General features: G+C 37.9%; 1 protein-coding gene and 1 non-coding gene across 2 annotated transcripts; one reads left to right on the forward strand and one right to left on the reverse strand.

Moving 5' to 3' along the window:
- Positions 1 to 1,421: 1,421 nt before the first annotated feature.
- On the reverse strand, positions 1,422 to 21,840 carry ZBED9 (zinc finger BED-type containing 9). Its single transcript, XM_040250130.1, has 4 exons — positions 20,848 to 21,840; positions 9,311 to 9,458; positions 5,504 to 6,999; positions 1,422 to 3,564 (listed from the first exon to the last, which is right to left on the reverse strand). The coding sequence occupies exons 1-4, from the start codon at positions 21,265 to 21,267 to the stop codon at positions 1,648 to 1,650; spliced, it is 3,981 nt and encodes a 1,326-aa protein (XP_040106064.1). The 5' UTR covers positions 21,268 to 21,840; the 3' UTR covers positions 1,422 to 1,647.
- TRNAK-UUU lies at positions 16,616 to 16,688 on the forward strand. Its single transcript has one exon. It is a non-coding gene; the product is annotated as a tRNA-Lys (tRNA).
- Positions 21,841 to 22,121: the final 281 nt, after the last annotated feature.

Raw genomic sequence — 22,121 nt, forward strand, 5'->3', positions numbered from 1 at the left:
TTTTTTTTTTTTTTTTTTGGCTCCAAAATCACTGCAGATGGTGACTGCAGCCATGAAATTAAAAGAGGCTTACTCCTTGGAAGGAAAGTTATGACCAACCTAGATAGTATATTCAAAAGCAGAGACATTACTTTGCCGACTAAGGTCCGTCTAGTCAAGGCTATGGTTTTTCCTGTGGTCATGTATGGATGTGAGAGTTGGACTGTGAAGAAGGCTGAGCGCCGAAGAATTGATGCTTTTGAACTGTGGTGTTGAAGACTCTTGAGAGTCCCTTGGACTGCAAGGAAATCCAACCAGTCCATTCTGAAGATCAACCCTGAGATTTCTTTGGAAGGAATGATGCTAAAGCTGAAACTCCAGTACTTTGGCCACCTCATGCAAAGAGTTGACTTATTGGAAAAGACTCTGATGCTGGGAGGGATTAGGGGCAGGAGGAGAAGGGGACAACAGAGGATGAGATGGCTAGATGGCATCACGGACTCGATGGACGTGAGTCTGAGTGAACTCTGGGAGATGGTGATGGACAGGGAGGCCTGGCATGCTGCGATTCATGGGGTTGCAAAGAGTCGGACATGACTGAGTGACTGAACTGAACTGAACTGAAGTTTTTAGTTTGGGAAACATGAGTATCAGTTTGTAAAGATAAGCTGGGCTAATGTGGGCATTGTAGAAATTCAGTCAATATAATCTATCATTGCTATGTATTTGGGATGGGGAGTAGGAGAAAAGATGAAAGATGAAACCGCAGTTAGTTAAGAAGAGTAAGAACAAGGTAGTTCTTGACAGCAGCTGTACATCCAGATATACTCTCGTCTGAGACTGTGATTGAGTACTTTGCATATGGCTAATAGTAAATACTATTAATAGTGAACACTACCACAACAGATGGCAATCCACTCCAGTACTATTGCCTGGAAAATTCCATGGACAGACGAGCCTGGTAGGCTACAGTCCATGGGGTCGCAGAGTTGGACACAACTGAGCGACTTCACTTTCACAACAGAAGATAAAACATTTCATCACTCCCCAGAATTCTCTCTGCAATATCTCACTTTTACTACTGTATTCAACTACTGTTGAATAAACATGATACATTTTATTCTGTGAAAGGATACATAGGTTTTTTCCCACTGAATTTTTATAAGCATTTGATGCTTTTCCCCCACTTTACCCACTTAAACACTGCATCTAAACATGCACCTACAGAACAAACTTATCATCAATTTCCAACCAAACCACCCAATATCAGTTTTACAAATTTAATATCTCACTGACACCCACCCTTGCATTCAAATTCTAATTCTCCCCCTTGAATTCACTTCACTGACCAAGTCTGCCATTTCAAAGAAATTATTCCCCATCTTGAAGTCATTCTTTAATTTTAGTAAATTAATAAAATACAATGAAAATACATACAATATACAAGACCAAAAATTTTAATATTAGAATGAACAGATTTAAAATTACATCCTAATAAATATAACAAATTTGACAGGGAAAATAAGAGAAGTATAAAAACTGTACACTTTAGTGTACATATAGGCAATTTATGTACAGAATTGCTAGTTTAATCAAATCTTTTCATAGTTCCATAATGCCTATATGTATACTTTGAATTAACACATTGTAAATCAGTATTTAAAATTTTTAATGTGATAAGTGAGCTTGCTTCTTGCTCGTTAATTTGTCTAATCTAGGTTGGATTGATGACAATGCTACTCTCAAGGGATAATGTATATTTAAACTGTTTCTATGTTTTGTTTTAATAACACTTAAGGTAGAGAATCCAGTCTCACAGAGGTATGTTGAGGGGAACAGAAGAAGAGATTTTAAAGCAATCTCAGCAAGCTCAGGATATTCATTTTTAACTTTTATCCAAAATGAAGCAAGTGATGCTGTATTTTCAAAATTCATTTTCAATCTTTCATCAGTAGCCAGCTTCAACAACTTATCCTGTAGGATTATAGTTAAATTTAAATTATCTTTTGATGAAAGAAATGGATTTTGTATCCATGAATTTCCTATGCGTGGATCTTCTTTTGAAGGAAAGTACAATTCAAAACAATCTAACAAATTTGTAAGATGTTCACTGACAACTTTTCGTAGATGTGCAATATCAAGATCATTACCTACTTCATTGGTAACTGTTGTTAAATTATGGAACATGTCATAACAATCTGTAGAAACTCTTTTTTTCCAAGCTTTTAACTTTTGTTTTTGTCCTTCAATCTTATCTGCCATTGAAAAACATGTTGCATTCTTTCCTTGCATGCAAACATTAAGATCATTAAAAATACTGAAGATATCAGATAAATAAGCAAGTTTGGCAATCCAATTCACATCTTTGAAAAGCTGGGACCAAACTGGCTTTTTGCTTTGCAGAAATACTAAGAGTTCATTTCGTATTTCAAACAATCTTGATAGAACTTTTCCCCAGGATAACCACCGTATTTCAGCATGCAATAACAGTTGCTTATGATCAGCTTCCATATTATCACACAATAAAGAAAATAATCTTGAATTTAATGCATTAGATTTTACATAATTCACAATTTTTACTATGTCAGTAAGCACGCTGTTCAGTTCAGCTGATATTTTTTTCATAGCAAGACTTTCTCGATGAATGAAGCAATGTGTTATTTTACATTCTGGTGCAAGTTCTTTAATCTGGTTAATCACTTCAGAATGTTTTCCTGTCATTGAAGCTGCACCATCAGAACACACTCCTACACAAAACTTAAATTCCAAACCACATTTGTTGACAACATAATTCTTCAGAGCTTCATACAGTTCTGAGCTAGTTGTGTTTGTTGGTAAAGAGGCTGAAAAAAAGAATTCTTCCTTTATATCATCATCATGTTCAAACCTCACATATACTAAAAGAATTATCATGTTAGCAATATCTCTGCATTCATCAAGTTGCAATGAAAAATACTTGGCTAGTTTTATTTGTTCTATGAGTTGGTCCTCCATATCATTCGCCAGTTCCTGAATACGTCGAGCTATGGTGTCATTGGAAAGTGGTACTTGAGCTACCTTCTTTGCTGCAGATTCACCCAACATTTCTAAGCAAACTTCTTTGATGCAGTCCTTCACTAGTGTCTCAGCAATTGTGTATGGTGTTTTAGACTTAGCAACCGGAAGCGCTACTTTATAAGAAGCCCTCAAAGCACTAATGTTTATGTGAGAAACATTGAACACATGCTTTGGTTGGCTTTTCAATTCATTACTCTTTCTTTCAAAGAATTCTTTTGGTTGTGAACTTATTTCTTTATGTTTTGAATATAGATGCCGCTTAAGTTTCGATGGTTTCATTGCTTCATTAGCCAGTACATCTCCACAAATAATACACTGTGGTTTCAGCACTTCGCCATCAATTATGGCTATGAAACCAAACTCAATATATGAGGGATCATACTTCCGAGTAAAGCTAGTATGAACTCTTTTGGTTTTCACTCCCTCAAGATGACTTCCATTGTTACCACTTCTTTTGCTACTATTTCCATATTCAGAATAGGTGTGTCTTTTCTTCACAAAAAAGTCCAGTGAAGCTTGTTTTGTCATCTGCAAATTAGAATTAAAAATAAGCAATGCAAATTTTACTTTCCTCTTTATTAATAATGTTAAACTAAAAATTGAAAACTAGGCTTGCATCATCAAAAAATCTACAAATAATAAAAGCTGGAAAGATGTGGAGAAAAAGGAACTCTTCTTCTCCACTGTTGGTAGGAATGTAAATTGGTACAGCCACTATGGAGAACAGTATGGCAGTGCCTCAAAAAACAAAACATAGAGTTAATGTATGATCCTGCAATCCCACTCCTGGGCATATATTCAGAGAAAACTATAATTCAAAATGATACATACACCCCAATGTTCATTGCAGCACTATTTACAATAGCCAAGACATGGAGGCAACCTAAAGGTCCATGAACAGATGAATGGATAAAGACGATGTAGTACATATATACAATGGAATATTACTCAGCCATAAAAAAGAATGAAGTAATGCCAACTGCAGCAACATGGATGGGCCTAGAAATTATCATATTCAGTGAAGTAAGCCAGAAAAAGAAAGATAAATAAATGACAATGCTTATAAGTGGAATCTAAAAACAAGATACAAGTGAACTTATTTCCAAAACAGAAAGAGACTCACAGACATAGAAACAAATTTATGGTCAGTTACCAAAGGAGAAAGAGGGGGAGGGATAAATTAGGAGATTGGGATTAACATATATATACTACTATATATAAAATAGACAACCAACAAGGTCCTACTGTATAGCATAGGGAATATACTAAATATTTTGTAATGACCTATACGGGAAAAGGATCTGAAAAAAGAATGGGTGTGTGTACACAATATGTATAGGCATATATGTATATATACATATATAAACTGAATCACTGTGCTGTATACTTGAAACTAACATAATATTATAAATCAACTATACTTCAATTTAGAAAGTTTTACAAAACCAGGCTTGATTAAAAACATAAAATGATTTTAAAATTAAGTTATAAAGATAAGTAAATGTTTACATTTTCTCAGTTATACACACTTCTGGGTTACAGCTGACAAGTTAAACAGCATATCACACATTTTAATGTGAACCTATTATACCTGACTAATTTACAACTGCTATCACATGTGATTCACCTTGAGAGTTTAACATCAAAACTGAATATTCTATTTGAAAAGATGAGTTCATTAATCATGTGCTTGGTATCAGCAATGTCATATAATTGTAATTTCCAAGTACTTTCAATATGTGTGCTTACCTCATTATGAATTAGTATGACAGTTTGCAGACCAGCACTGGTCTGAAGAACAAACTCTGAATACTACTGGCCCAAATCATGTGTAACCTTCATATTTCAAAACACTAACTTGAACACATATTAGCTCTACTTTATAAAACCTAATGATTGAAAAATCTGTTTGGCCTTATTTCACACTCTGCATTTTAATCAAAAAACCAAACTTTCCCAACACAAACTCATGTCTCCCAACCAAATTTATCATTCCCTGCCTTCTTAAATATTTCTTCACTTGACCTGAGATGCCCTTTCTTAGCTTACCTCTCCACCCAAACTTACATACAACGAAAACAATGTAACAGTATGTTCATCTGTTCCCAAATTTATCCATCTGTAGAAACATACCACCAGGCATACCATTTGTCCCCTGGATCCTAGCTTTCTCATCCCCCCAAGAAATGCTTGACATCAGAAAGAAGAGATATTACTGCTGCTCACTTCAGAACAATAAACAAAGCAGCATCCAAGGTTATTACTTCCAACTTGAAAAATGAGTGGAGGGAGGATGTTAAAAGTAATTGACCTTTTTTTGGAGAAAATATATCCAAGATGGCCATCACTGTGCTTTAGTGTGCCATGCCAAAACTTTCTCACTCATCATGATCACAGTAAAGTAGAAAGAGGCTCTTGCCTTGCTTTGATCCACAACAAATTCTTTGATCTACATTCAAACTCTTACCCAATCTCCTGCTTTGTCTGATGAAAACGGTGTCTCCGATGGCTTTAACATTTTGAAAGGTTGAACAGTCAAACTTCTTGGAACCTCATCAGGTTTCCTTTTCATTGTAGTGGTCTGGTAGCAAAGACTACAAGTTATTTTGTTACAATAACCATCAGTCTCACGTTGAGAGGGCACTCCACAGATTGCATGGATGTTTCTACAACATGATTCACAACTGTTAGCACCTATGCATTCTTTTCCACAACCCACACATGATAAAAAATTCAGTCTGCCTTCAGGAACAGTGTTTTGGGCTACCTTAGGAGTAATAGAAAGAATCTCTTCAATATCACTACTATCTGTTCCAGTCTCAATGTTTTCTTCATACTGGGCTCTTAGAGTATTTTCTGATTCTTTATCAGCCTGTTCTAATTCATTTTCTGTGTTCAGGCTGGCAACAAGTTCTTCAGTTGACTGAGAATGAGAGAGCCCCAGTTTAGCTTCAGAGCTAAATGCACCCTCACATAGAGTCTGTTGCATGCGTCTGTGATGGGGTTGATTTTGGGTCATTTGAATAAACCACAAAAATTCAGCCCAGTGTGATGAATTGTTAGTTTGCATCCAGGAGATAATCCGATTTTGGATATCCTCATTAACTTGATTTATAGAACTTAGGCTTTGACAGGGCTGAGGATTCCCATGAACAATTTTAAGTTCTGGCCAAATATTACTAAGTTCACTGACAATCTGGCTTGAAAATTCCCTCCCACTGTCAGACTGTAGAACACTGGGCGCTCCAACAATTGTAAAAATATCTAAAAGAGCACGTGCAACCTCTTCAGGCCTTTTAGATTTTAACGACCGCAAAAAACTCAAGTTTGTGCGAAAGTCTTGATAATGCATAATAAATTTATACTCTCCATCAGGATTCAACTGCATGTCTATAAGATCCACTTGGCATCTTGAGTTAACTTCCTTAATTGACTTTGATGTTAGAACTTTCTTGAGTTTTGAATTTTTCTGTTGGCATGGTTTGCAGAGTGTCAAGTATAGCATTATAACTTCTTTTGTGATGTTCTTGTATTTTGCTTGTAACTCTTTTTCCATGCGGGTACGTCCACCATGTCCAATACTGAGATGTGTATCATGCAATATGTCAAATAAGTCCTCACTGTGTAAATAAAACCGTATTTTATCTGTTTCCCCATTTATAGCCTCAATTAGCTTCTCATGACCTTGTACAATGATCACATCAAATCTAGCCAAGCGCCGGTAGTCAATTGATTCTTTTTTTTCCTTAGCCTTAGCTTCTTTCACTTCCCTGATTAATTGACAGTACTTTGCTTTAGAAAATATCTTGGTGTTATTACTCTTGTTTTCCAGTAACACTGCTAAGTTTCTGAAGAACTTTTCTCTCATGTTTTCTGGTTCAATTTCTGCTTCATTAGTATCTAAACTACTAAAGTTATCATCACCCATGCTTTGAGACATCATGGAAAGCCACAAGAATGACCCTAAAATATAAATGAAAAACCAATTAGAATATTTGGGAATATAATCTAGATACCACATTGCCCAAATAACCACTAGAGCTTGGAGTAGAAGTAGATATGAACACACAAGAGGGGCAGCACAATTTTGATTAAGAAGTCTACCTTTGGAGGAATAAAGAGAGGTAGCCAGGAACAAAAAGTTCTGATAAAGAGTAGAAAGCCAGGTTATGACTTTCCAGAGCAGTATCCAGGGTTAACCTTAAAGTAAAGCACTGTTTTATGTAAAACAGAAAACAAATTGATGTTATTATTTTTTCATTTATTAATTATACAAAAACTGTTTTTTGGCTAGAGAAGTCTCAGAAATACAGTAATAGTTTTTTTATAGAATGATAGTTTCTTAATTAATTTACTTATTTTGGCTGCATCCACGTCTTAGTTACAGCGTGCAGGGGGGATCTTTTGTTGCAGCACCCCAACCCTCTAGCTATGTCACAAGGCTCTGGAGCCCACAGGTTCAGCAGTTCCTCCATGGCATAAGGGATCTTAGTTCCCGAGTGGATCTTAGTTCCCTGACCTCCACTGCAAGGGGATTGGACCACCAGGGAATGGATGCTTAACTACTGAACCATCAAGGAAGTCCTAATAGGTGTTTTTGTCTTTAAGTCTCAGGCTATACCACATTTTGTTTTATTCAGTCATATTAGCTGGTATAGCAACATCTGGGGCTTAAGTTTAAAGATCATATATTTACATCAGCTCCCTTTTGGTGCTTGTAAAGCTATAAACCCAATATAAATACCCTTACTACTGATTTTGATAAAGAAAGAGCAGCAGATGAACCTGAAGCAGTGAAAAATCTCTGGCTTAATATAACATATTAAAATAAATATTTAGACTATTCATAATAATAAAAACATTTAAATAAATCAAATTTGGCTAGTCTTAAGGAAGCTATTTTGAAAAAATAAAAAATAATAATTTGGAATTAGCATATAACCTCGAAAGTCCTATAGATGCTTGGAAAAAATACTTTCTCTCAAGTTGTCTGATAATTTACATACCAAATATTGAACTGGTAAATTGAAATAATTCTCAAATGTTCATAATTTCCAAAGCTTCGAAACTGTGTGTTTTGGCCTCATTTAACTCTCAATTGTTCCAACAAGACCTCCTTGATCATTTAAGCTTACAGTGAGTTCTCCTTTCTTGAAGATATAATTTATCAATAACATAAACTAGCACTCACTGTTTCATATATACAACTGAAAAGACTATAATTTTCTAAAGAAGCAGGGATCACTTTTGCTTCTAGTATTTCTTCCACTATCTAACATGTTATTACAAAGAAAAGTGTTGGATAGGGAGTTCCTTGGTGGTCCAGTGATTCAGACTTGGTGCTTTCACTGCTGAGGCCTGGGTTCAATCTCTGGTTAGGCAACTAAGATTCTGCAAGTCAGGCCTTGGGGTGCAGCCAAAAAAAAAAAAAAAAGTGTTGGATAAAAATTTGTTAATTAGCTTTATAATGAAGTGACAACACTCCTGAAAAGTGCTATTTCAAAATGTGACTGAAAAGACCATTATATAGATAGTATTTATTTCCACACTGATACATTTTGTATCATGCTATGGAGTCATGAACATAAAGGAAGGTAAACAAGGATAAACCCGGGGGAAGAAAGTAACATAAGGCAATGTAAATGAGAACCAAGAGAATATGAGCTTCAGAAATTAGTACAATCAATATTAGTAGGTCTATGATAAGCAGAAAATATGGAATTGCTAGGGATATAAGAAAAGAAAAAGTGATATCAATTGTACTTAGGCCTTTTGGAAAAAACAGGTGCTCCAGAACCAAGCCAGCCTGTACCACTGCCTCTACCACACATTACACTGTTAATAGTCCTTAGATCTCTAGTGGACATGGACTTCAGAAATTCCATTTTCTTCAGTAGGATTTCTAAGTAATATTTCCAATCTTAAATAGCCATATGTAACAAGAATTGGGGAGCAGAGGTTATAGAAATGGGACCCATGGCTATACTGACAAGTGATCCACATTTATAGACAGAAGCATCTCTGATTTATCTATCCACAGGTACTTAATTCCATTGCAAGTTATCCATGAAACATACTGTGTTCAATTATTTTTCCCATTATTGTTTGATTGCTTAAGTCAAGTTCATTAATAGCATTACTCTACACTGGTTGACCTTTCCTTCAGCTATATTCAGTAGAAGCTTCAATGGAATACAGTTTGATAACCTTTCAATGAATGGGCCCTTCCCTCTCCCAAATCTCATACTCTTTCCAAAGACTAAATTATCCTCACCATTATCTTGAAGGAGGTGTGACTCTGGAGATTCACATTCCATTCTGTCTTCTATAGACTGGAGATGGGTACCTAAGGACTCCTTTGCAGTATCCAGGAGAGTCTTTTCTTCCATAGGAACTTCTTGCTCATATGTGCCCTGTGGGACCTGGGGATAAATAGGTACATTTGGAAATTAATATAATGTTAATAATATCACTGCATAAACCATAGCTAAACCTTAAAACATTTTTCTACTGAAATGGAAAGGATGTAAGAAGAAAAAGTCTTCACTGAATTCTTAAGAGGAGTGCTAGATAGAGTAAGAAGAGAAATAAAAAATGCTGGAACAAATAAGGTCAGAGCCATACAACAGAAATTGGACAGGAGTTGATATGCAAACCTATGGTTTTTGTTTTGGGGACTAACAATGGAAGCACATTAAAGGAATATTCCCTAAACTGTGATAACTGGGAGAAAATTGTAAATGAGTTTCAGTAGGAGCAATTTAAAGCGAATATTTGGGGTGAAATTATCTAATAATGACTAATGAACTATTTAACTCAGGAAGAAACTGGACAGTTGTTTTAGACAAAATGTGGAAAACATTAGCCCACTGTGTTATGTATGGATACAGGGAAAAAAGCCAATCAAAGTAGGTAACTGTGTTGGGTGAAAATAAAATATTATTTTAGCCTTACACCAATCATCTAGTACTTGTGTCATAATTAAACTCACCCTATTGTCTCCAAAATATACAGTTGATCCTTGGACAATATTGGCTTGACCCTTAGGGGGTCTATCTACAAAGGAATTTTTTTTCCAACAGCAAATACTACAGTACTACACAATCCTTGGTTGGCTGAATCTGCACATGCCGGAGCAGATCTGGAAGAACCGGGTATAGGGATGCAGGTCAAGAGGCAACAGTTAGAACCAGACATGGAACAACAGACTGGTTCAAAACTGGGAGAGAAGTAAGTCAAGGCAGTATACTTTCACCTTGCTTATTTAACTTATGTGCAGAGTACATCATGGAAATCCTGGACTTGATGAATCACAAGCTGGAATCAAGATTGCCGGGAGAAATAGTAACAACTTCAGATATCCAGATGATACTACTGTAATGGCAGAAAGCAAAGAGGAACTAAAAAGCCTCTTGATGAGGGTGAAAGAGGAGAGTGAAAGTTATTGCCACTGACTTTAAATAAACACTGTCTTTAATATAGAAGCATGTTTGGGAATCCCTTGGTGGTCCAGTGGTTAGGACCCAGCACTTTCACTGTAGTGGCCTGAGTGTGATTCCTGGTTGAGGAATTAGGAACCAAAACACTAGGTAGATAAACACACATACACACACACACACACACACACACACACATATAAACATGTTTACCTCCAAGTTATCTATATGGCACTGTTTGTTACACATTTGCTTACCATATTCTTGGGAAACCAGAAGTAAGAACATATTTAAAGCTCTTCATGGGAAATAGATGGGGAAACAGTGAAAACAGTGTCAGACTTTATTTTGGGGGGCTTCAAAATCACTGCAGATGGTGATTGCAGCCATGAAATTAAAAGATGCTTACTCCTTGGAAGGAAACTTATGACCAACCTAGATAGCATATTCAAAAGCAGAGACATTACTTTGCCAGCAAAGGTCTATTTAGTCAAGGCTATGGTTTTTCCAGTGGTCATGTATGGATGTGAGAATTCGATTGTGAAGAAAGCTGAGCACCGAAGATTTGATGCTTTTGAACTGTGGTGTTGGAGAAGACTCTTGAGAATCCCTTGGACTGCAAGGAAATCCAACCAGTCCATCCTAAAGATCAATCCTAGGTATTCATTGGAAGGACTGATGCTGAAGCTGAAACTCTAACACTCTGGCCACCTCATGCAAAGAGTTGACTCATTGGAAAAGACTCTGATGCTAGGAGGGATTGGGGGCAGGAGGAGAAGGGGACAACAGAGGATGAGATGGCTGGATGGCATCACTGATTCAATGGACATGAATTTGAGTGAACTCCAGGAGTTGGTGATGGACAGGGAGGCCTGGTGTGCTGTGATTCATGGGGTCTCAAAGAGTCGGACACGACTGAGCAACTGAACCGAACTGAGTGTTATCCCTCCTTCAACCTCTATATAAGTTGATATATTAAATCTTTGTAAAATATAATTCTGTGAGTCAGTTGTCATAACATTCAATAGGTATGTCTATCTGGACTGTGTTAGAGTCTAATATCTGATTCTGCTAAGTCTAGAAATGATAGTGGACAATAAGAAAATCTTGTAATAATCCAAGAAGGTGGTTAACAGCCAACTGTTTGGCACAGTTTGTTATCAGTAATTTAGATTGTTTCTGTCTGGACTTTCAATAATTTTAACGTTGTTATTTGTGTTATCAGCTTACTATAGCTTTTTCTTTAAATAATGTCTTTACGTATAAATTTACCAGATGAAGTCTAAAGCTTCAGTGCCATTCACCAAAAGAAAAAAAAAGTAATAAAACTTGTGTTACAATGTGTGGTACTATTTTAGTTTAGGAGCATTTTCATTGACTTGTAGATCTTTTACTCACTTCTACACATGGATCTTTGTTAGTCATGTAAGCAACAAGTAAACTGGGAGAGAGATGTGTTAGGTAGATTTTATTCTATTCTATTCTAATGAAAATAGGTTCATTAATGAAAATAAGTATTCAACAGCCAATAACTTCCCAAGGCCATCTTAAGAGAATAGCAGCCTCTGGGACTAATCACATCTCCATGGTTAATTCTAAAACTGAGTAAGAATGAAAGTTAAAAGGAGGGGAGGAGCTGTTACCTCCTAAGAACCAGAATTCTGATTTATAGTTATTTAATATACCTTAATGGAGAAGGAAATGGTACCCCACTCCAGTACTCTTGCCTGGAAAATCCCATGGATGGAGGAGCCTGGTAGGCTGCAGTCCTTGGGGTCGCTAAGGGTTGGACACAACTGAGCAACTTCACTTTCACTTTTCACTGTCATGCACTGGAGAAGGAAATGGCAACCCACTCCAGTGTTCTTGCCTGGAGAATCCCAGGGGTGAGGGAGCCTGGTAGGCTATTGTCTATGGGGTCGCACAGAGTCGGACACAACCGAAGTGACTTAGCAGCAGCAGCCATATACCTTAAAGTGAAAAGAACACAAATGACTCTACAATTGGAGGCTTTGAGTATGGCACCTGACTCCAATTCTTTAAGTGTGCCACTTACAATGGAAGTAGCTTGGCCATTTCACATCCCTGCCAAAACCACTCTCTTGCAAATAGCCCTGTAGAAGCCATATTGCACTCAAATAGAACATTTCAATAGTTTGCCTTGCCAAATATTCTTAACTTGGTTAATTTTTAAAATTTCCCTCACTGGGCCTTGGTTTTACAAAAATAATTTCTCATTCACATGACATTTGAATCTAAAAATGTGCATATAATCAAGCACCCTAGCCTATCGTGCAGGAGACATCAAATGAGAAATAAATATTTTTCTGAATATGATTTTTATGGTAAGTATTATAAACTTAGAAAAAGGTACATAACTCATAAATGTAGAGCTCAATGACATCACAAAGTGAACTACTCATTAAAAAAATAGAACTTTAACAGCATCTCAGAAAGCTACTTGTGTCTGACCCGCTTCACTCAATGTATCTACTACTCTGACATCTATCATCAAAGATTCATTTTGCTTTTTGGACTCAGAAACAGAATCATATAATATATACTTACTTTTGTCTGGGTTCTTTTGTCCAACATTATATTTGTGAAATTCATCCACATTGTTGAATGTAGCACTTGCTCATTCATTTTCATTATTGTATAGTATTCAGTTATACAAATACACCATGATATATTCATCCATGACAACTTTTAATGGACATCTGTGTTGTTTAGAGTTCTTGGCAATTATAATAATGCTGCTATAAACATTATTTTGCATGTCTTTGAATGTGTTTTTGTAAGATATATACCTTGTAGTAGGTTTGTTGGACCATGGAGTATGGTTACACTCGGTTGACATTTCCAAAACAGTCATAACAACTTATTCCTATCAGTAGTACACAGGCATTCTATTAGCTCAACATCCTTACTCAAATTTGGTCACATCAACAGTGGTTACCAAGTTTGTTTTAATTTGCATTTTTCTGGTCACTGTGTGCGTTTGTGCTAAGTCACTTTAGTCATGTCTGACTCTTTGCGACCCAATAGACTATAGCCAGCCAGGCTCCTCTGTCTATGGGATTCTCCAGGCAAGAATACTGGAGTGGGTTGCCATTTCTTCCTGCAGGGGATCTTCTCAATCCAGGGACTGAATCCACATCTCTTGTGTCTCCTGCATTGGCAGATGGGTTCTTTATCACTGTGCCATCTGGGAAGCCCAAAACAGACTTGCCTCAGGTCCCACCAAAATTTGAACTTGGATTCCTGGATTCAGAGTCCAGAGGGCAAAATACTGTCAGAACTATGAACTCTAATAATTCATATTCACCAAGCAGAACAAGATGCTCAAATAAAGTCTAGTAAAAGGTGTCAGTGGATGTCAGTATTCTGTGGGATGGCTTGAAAATTTGGGTCCATGAATACTGAGCCCAACTGCACATAAACCAGAAAATTCCCAAAGGAAACTGTCACTGATATCTGAATGAAAGCCAAGATGTATTATAACATTATGGTGGGATTTAAGGAATTTATGTCATGTTCCTTTTCCCCAAGCTGGACACCATGTTATAAACTTACTTCCTCTTCTTAGACAGAACAAAATATATAAGAAATCAATTTTCTTTTAAAACAAAAATTCATAAAAGGTTGAGCCATTTCCCTTTGGTACGTTTTTCCCTTCTCTGGTCTTAAGAATAAAAGATCTTATATAGATTTCTTTATATAGTATAATAGCATGCATCTCAGTTTGCCTAAATCTTTCCATAACTGAGGTAAAGGAGGTCCTGGAGGGAAAGATATAAGTCATCTGGGAGACAGGGAAACCTATTTATAATTAAACAATTTTATCAATTCTGTAAAGTTGGTATAAGCACAACCAGAACAACTCAAGACATGAAACAAAATATAGATATGGCTTATTGTGATGCGTTTATCACTGACTCCTCCTCCTCCACAACCATGTACCCACACACATCTAGCCTCTTGATTCCTCTGCATTTCCATTTGAGAGACCAATCCAAGGCAGGTGGGCCTGGTCTTAGAAGGAATGGGAGGAATTCCATTCAGCATTTACCACAGAAATGTAAAGGGTGGCTTTGGATGGCAAAAATAAATTACAAAGGTGAAATTACCTCAAACTGGTTATGACAGTCATTTGTCTTTCACTATATAACCATTGGCCTAATTTTTAGGAGAGGTACTTTAAACATGAAAGAATATGTATCTTATATGTAGCTGACCATCATAATACACAGTTATTTAAACTTGACACCCTGCAATTAAAGTTATTTTTATAAACCAAAAATTTCAATGAGGTTAATTTTTAAAATATTTTTAGGAATTAACAGCTTGTATCTATTTAAAATGTATAATCTTTAAATGTGTGCATGTGTCATTTTAAAATTCCAGAATAATAGATTAATACTTATACCTTCCCACTTATATGTATTTCATTAAAAGAAATTATAGATAGGTGGTGATGACCATGGCTTTCCAGGTGGTGCAATGATAAAGAATCTGCCTGCCAATGCAGGAGATGCAGGTTGATCCCTGGGTTGGAAAGATCCCCTGAAGTAGGAAATGACAACCCACTCCAGTATTCTTGCCTAAAAATTTCCTTGGACAGAGCAGCCTGATAGGCTACAGCCCACGGAGATGCAAACAGCTGGACGCGACTGAGCACGCGCACATGGTAATGACCTTAGGGAGGCAACTAAGAAAGAGAGGAAGGTTTTCTTGATTTCCGTAAGGTAATAAATGTGTTTTGGTGCTGAAAAATAGGACGTGCTCGATAAATAGTTGACTACACAGCAGATAGTATTTTAATTGTTTTTCTAAGTCGATGGTGATTATTTGGGGTTATATTTCACTTAGTTTTTTAGGCTAATAAAATTAATTAGTAGTATATGAATGTGTGTCAGCTAATTATAAAAAAGTTGATCAGAGGTGTCCTTATAACCATGGGGGAAAAATCCTTAACAATTTTGTATAAATTATGTACATATAATTAATAAAGTTGATATATTAAGTTCTGTTTTGATAATATTTAAAATACATACTCTAAATGTAAATAGCCCTTTTAAGTCATTATAAAGTGTTGTACATTGTAGTTATTTTCTATTTATAGTTTACTCAGGAATAATTTCGGAGAAGGCAATGGCACCCCCCTCCAGTATTCTTGCCTGGAAAATCCCATGGACGGAGGAGCCTGGTGGGCTGCAGTCCATGGGGTCGCTAAGAGTCGGACACGACTGAGCAACTTCACTTTCACTTTTCACTTTCATGCATTGGAGAAGGCAATGGCAACCCACTCCAGTGTTCTTGCCTGGAGAATCTCAGGGACGGTGGAGCCTGATGGGCTGCCGTCTATGGGGTCGCACAGAGTCGGACACGACTGAAGCGACTTAGCAGCAGCAGCAGCACATTTAAATTTCTAATAAGAAATTTGGTCATAAAATAGTGGAGTAAATATGGCTGTATTCATTAGAAATGCATGCATTTCTCAATTAATTGTAACACCCAACTTATAGTGGCTTAAACAAATTGGGGTTTATTTTTGTCATATGCTAAGAAATCCAGAGGAGGGCAATTGCTGGCACTGATTCACATACCTAACAGTTGTCAGGGATCAGAGCTGTCTTCATTCATAACATATTGGTGGGTCATCCTAACATTTGTCATCACATTATGGTCACAAGATAGCTACCATAGCTCCAGACATCACATTCGTGTTCAAGAAAGGAAGTGGGAAAAGGCAGAACTAAATACATCTGTGCCATTTTATAAGGAAAATATAAGCTTCCCCAGAAACTCCTAGAAAATATGCTTATTTCTCTTTGGCCAGAACCATGTTGCATGGCCAACTCTAGTACAAGGAAAGCTGAGAAGCATTTAATTAGGTACATAGCCAACAGTTAGGTAGATAGCTTCCCCAGTGGCTCAGTGGTGATGAAACCCTCTGCCAATGCAGGCAGGAGACACAGGGAAGATCCCCTGGAATGGGAAATGGCAACCCACTCCAGTATTTTTGCCTGGAGCCTGGAGAATCCCATGGACAGAGGAGCCTGGCTGGCTACAGTCCATGAGATTGCAAGAGTTAGACAAAACATGAAGGCTATGTCTGAGCCTCTACCTTTCCTAAGAGAGCCTGGATAGCTCAGTCGGTAGAGCATCAGACTTTTAATCTGAGGGTCCAGGGTTCAAGTCCCTGTTCAGGCGTTGCTCTAGAGTGTTTTGGGCAGCTCAGTCAGTAGAGCATCACACTTTTGAGAGTCCAGGGTTCAAACCCCTGTTCAGGCTTAAGTGAAAGTCCTTCAATCCTGTCCAACTCTTTACAACCCCATGCACTGTATAGAGTCCTGAATTTTCCAGGTTAGAATACTGGACTGGGTAGTCTTTCCCTTTGGGCATAGACTTTTAGGCTCCTCGGTGGGTGGCTCAATGGTAAAGAATTTCCTGCAGGTTTGATCCCTGGGTCCAGAAGATGCCCTGGAGAAGAGAATGGCAATCCACTTCAGTATTCTTGCCTGGAGAATCCAAAAGACAGAAGAGCCTGATGGGCTACAGTCCCTAGAATCACAGAGAGTTGGACACGACTGGAGCAACTTAGTGTAGCCAACATGAAGTATTTTTTATGGAAGAAAGAAGGGGTGTACAATAGATACTGGGCTGGCAGTTAAAAGCATTTGCAACAACAGCATTTTCCCCTTCCTTCAGAAATCACACAGAAACAAAACAAAACAAAAATAGAAAAACTTTTATGCAATTATGCAAATTTGATATTTAACCCTGAGTCTTGTGAAAAACTTTCCAATATAATCAGAGCATAACCCTAAACATTACCCAGTATTGACCAAAGACAAAGTCCTACCAGAAGAGGAAAATTTTAAAGTAACAGGTACATGTTAAGGGGGGGGGGAAAACAATAATACTGTTTATTTGAAACAGAAAAGGTGTGATGGCTAGAAGAAAGAGACTGCCTGAATAGGAATCTATGCAATAATATATGAACCCATGAAACATGCTTTCTGTAAAAGTACACAAAAACTAACAGGATTTATGGAGAAAATAAAGTTGTAGGGTAGATTATTTAAATTCTACACAGCTTTGTCAGGAGACATTAATAAAACTACAGAAATTCCAGTAAAATTACAAGTTTAGACAAAAAGACATATTAGATAAAAAATATTAAGTATTTAAAAAATATTAAGTATTCTAAGGATTTTTACCTTAGAAAAGTGATGGTATCTTGTTAGAGGTATAAGGAAAGGGTGAGGCAAGGGTCAAGGGATATCATCATCAGAAGTTCAGATGGACAAGCATTTGCACATTTTCCAAGAAATGTAGTGAAACTACGAAATATATAATGACAGTTCTGGCTCATCATCTTGTTTTTATTTTCTGACACTGGCTTATAAAAAGTTACTTAGTTTTTCCTGCTTAAATATTTTCCTTCTTTCATAAAGAAGCTATTTCATGGTTCCAAATAGGACTTTATGCCATGAAGTGAAATCATGCTGCATTCTACATTGTAGTCAAGTTATTGTCTATCTACTGCAACTATTGCTCTATCATACTTAGAGCAGAAGATAACTGAGAAGTAGAAAGCTCTTGTAGGGTAGATTGTCTAACTGTATCATCATCTTACAGACTTCCATTTGAGCCTCAGCAGCTAACTGTTGGAGCTCTTGTATACAGAGAGCTTCTGAATGAGACTGCAGCAGTTCCTCAATATCTCCACTCAGCTTTTTAAAATCCAACCTCCTCTGCAAAAGTAACATAAGTTGCTTTGATTTAGCGGAGCTCTTCTGAAGGTTCGAAGCCTTTAGAATCATAAATTACATCAGGGAGAAAAATCTTTTTTTTTTGGCCGTGTCAAGTCTTAATCGTGGCACTCTCTCTCTGTTGTAGGATGATGGCTTCTCTCTAGTTGTGGCGTGTCAGCTCCAGGGCACGTGGGCTCTGCAGTTTGCTGAAAGCGAGTTCTCTAGTTGAGGCCCGCAGACTTTGCTGCCCCATGCATGTGAGATCCTAGTTCCTTGACTAGGGATCAAACCAATGTCCCCTTCATTGGAAGGTGGTTTCTCAACCAATGGACCACCAGGGAAGTCCCAATCAGGGAGAATCATACCATATCCCATGCAAGTAGGCTTTTGTGACATCATCTCAAGCCTCTACAATAATAGCAATTGCAAGTTTAATGCTTTATCAATTCCAGAATTCAAAAACTGTGTGTGCATCATCACCTGGTGTAGATGCAAAAAACACCTTGACTGTTATCCTTAAATAATAATCTTTAATGACTGCGATCACAACCTGATTAGAGGGCTGAAGAAAAGTAGTTATATTAGGAGGTAAAAGAGAACTTTAATAGTTGAAGAAAGTTCATCAGCTGTTGGAGGATGGCTTAGTGTATTATTGAGAATTACAAGAATTTTGAAAGAAAAGTTGTTTGTTCCTCTTGCAATATTTTTTAAAATCATCTACAAAACATCACCTAGAAGATAAGTAAATATCTGCCCTGCCATCCAACCTTTCTTGTAGACTTATAGTACTCAGGCTAATCTTTACATTTATTTTTAAAGCTTGTAGGTTGGCAGAATAATTAATTACACAGGCTTTAGATTTAAATTCCTACTGGCATTTGCACCCAGCATCACCATCTTAAATACTGGACCTTCTGTTTCTCCCTTCAAGATACAGGCCCTTGAGATCACTTGCTCCAACAGAGAGTGGTTTCATCAAAATCAAAAACCTGATCTAGGTTATATACTTCTTTGTCAATCAAATTTCTTAACACTGGGGGAAATGTCTTTTCAGCTTCTTTGCACTCACAGCTTCACCAGAGAGCTAAATATTGTGGAAATCATAGCAGTTCTTGAAGCCACTAAACCAGCCACTATTTGCACTAAATGAAGGCACTTCTGCACTTTCTTCTTAAGGTCATATATATTGCTAATGTCTTCTCTTTAATTTTAAGAAAGGCTACTTCTCATTGCTTCTTTCCTTGGTATAAAATTCAAACACATGTTCCATTTCTTCCATTTCCTTATGCCTTGTTCTAACAAGTTTTGTAGCAATTGCAGCTGTTCCAGCTAGATAACGTTCTTTTGTTTTCCCAGCATTGTCTCTAATTATTTGTAAAGTTGAGTCTTCTATTTCAGTTGTATGTTTTTTCATTTCTTTCAAAACATTTTATAATTTTGAGCTTCTATTTGTTAAATCTTTTCTTTCATGCTCACTAGCAAAAATTTTATCACCAGCACGCTTCTGTGGCACTTGCAACCCCCCCTTGCTTGCTCATTTTCTGGAACCCAAAAAAGTTTAGTAAAGACTGCACCAAAATGGGAGGAACTATGCACATACGTATTTCTAAAACAAAGACTGGGGCCGAGAGGAAGGATGTGGAGGTGAATGGGCAGTATGCACAGTACTGTGTGTCTTCACAACTTGTTGTATTAGGCTATACTTTGCATTCAGCTGCTCTTACTTAGGTGGCCCAAAACATCAACTTTCACAGAAAACTCATACATGAGCCGACACAATTTCAGCATTACATTGACTTATTTCCCTATTTATCAGACTCATATGAAAGATTTTGCATTCCAGAAAAACATGTTAACAGAGCATAAAATGTTAAAACATTCTATACATATATAAAACGTTCATATTAAAAAAAGAGTTCAGATAAATGTGTGGATAGTATCTTACAGAAATGGGAATGTTTGGCAATACCCATAATATTCTAAAATTACTGTCATAAAAAGCAAATATATGCTCTTAAAAATAACCTCTAGTGTGTTGGACCTCACATACCAACAACTCCAAGTACTGAAAAGTGTCTAGAAAATGATGCAATTAATCTCTTCATTGTACAGATGAAGTCATTAAAGTCCAGAGAAGGTGTGTACCTGAGGTTACACAGCTAATTAGTGACAGAGCCTATTATAGAACCCAGATGTTAGGATTCACCATTTCCTGATATTTCCATTAAATGAGGCTACTTCTCTATTTGTTTCTCCTAGAAGGTATTCCTTGTATTCTTACACTGATTTGCTTCCATATATGGTCAAAGTAGTGGGCATCATAAGAAGAGATAGCTACTTTTATCTCACAGTCACTAAATAAAATATACTTTCTATTCACAAGCACTGGACCAAGGTTTCCCATTTGGTATCCCGTTTTCTTATTAGAATCAGCTACCACCAACATAAAAATTGTTATCCCAGAAGCATGAATCTATTCATCTATACCAGTGATCAAATGATAATGCCCAGAATTCAAATTTCAGCAGTCAGTGTGAAGTGAACTCCACTCACTCCACTTTGGACCCACAGCATCAAATTCTCCACAAAAGATGGCTCTTCTAATTTCTCACCTGCTGTCTAGGTTCATCAAGCTCCCTCTCCAAATCCTCCAGCACAGTCACCACCTCCTCGCCACTCTCAGGATGATGCTCTCGTACCCAAGCCTGGAGCTCCTCAGGCAGGATGGTCAGGAGCTGTTCCAGCACCAACAGTTCCAGGATCTGCTCCTTTGTGTGTGTCTCTGGGCTCAACCACAGACGGCAAAGTTCCCTGAGTTGGCTCAGAGCCTCCCTGGGTCCGGGAGTCTCCTGATAGCAGAACTGCCGGAAACGTTGACGAGAGAGTTCCCTGCTATAAGACAAATTCTTCTGTAGGAAGGATGCCTGATTCCAAATAGGGTCCTCTTCTTTAACCTTTATTTTGATAATCTCCCCTTGTTCCTCTGAACCCTGCCCAGCCAAGGCTGGGATGGTCCCAGGGGCTACTGCCATCCTTAGCTTGGCCTTGCTCCAACAAGGATCTAAGGAGATGTGTGATTTTATTTGAGGTCCCCACCCGGTCTTTGATCAGGAAAGCTTTTTTTTTTTTTTAATAAGAAAATCCTGTTGACAAATTACAGACGCAGCTAAATTTTTTTTTGTTTAGGTGAAAACAGGGCAGTTACTTGATCAATTCCATTGAAAGTGAAGCCATTCTCTGACAAGACCGGAAATTGTAAGTTCGGAACTATTCACTACAGCTCCAGGAGCACAAATTGAGCGTCAGCTTGCTTGCGAGACAGAACACTGAGGAAAGTCTGGCCCTAAAGCCTGGGTGTACTATCCCCAACAAGAAACCGGCGCTCTGAGGCCCAGGCCCGGGATGGGGGGAGAGGTAAAGGGGCTCTTTCCACACCGCTAGCAGTCGGCGGGGAAGGCCCGATTGTTGCCGCGCAGACGCCCTCTGCCCTCCGCCACTTCCCCTTCAAAGGAGCTCGGACTGTCTCGAGCCAAGCCAGAGAAGTGGGCAACAGGCGACACTCCCGGGCGAGGCGGTGGCTTGTCTCACACACCCGCCTGAGGCCCCAGCTCGTTCCAGCCTGGCCCCGAGAGCGGCGCTCACTTCCGGTCCGCTCTAGGATTCCAGGTGGTGCAACCAGCTCGGTGGTCGTGGTAAATCCGAGCGGTGAACACGAGGTCACAAGTGCTCTGTAAATTGTACAGAGACTTAACTCCCGAGTTACCCAGCTACCGGTGAAGAGTTTCACCGTGTGAGTAGAGCTAATGAGGGGGCTGCACTGGGTTTTCTTGTCACGGTGATAATCTGTCGCTGCACTAAGACCTGCAGCACTCACCGCCGCGTCCTA

This window comes from Oryx dammah, unplaced genomic scaffold, assembly GCF_014754425.2.
Source record: "Oryx dammah isolate SB20612 unplaced genomic scaffold, SCBI_Odam_1.1 HiC_scaffold_11, whole genome shotgun sequence".
NCBI classification, from domain to species: domain Eukaryota; kingdom Metazoa; phylum Chordata; class Mammalia; order Artiodactyla; family Bovidae; genus Oryx; species Oryx dammah.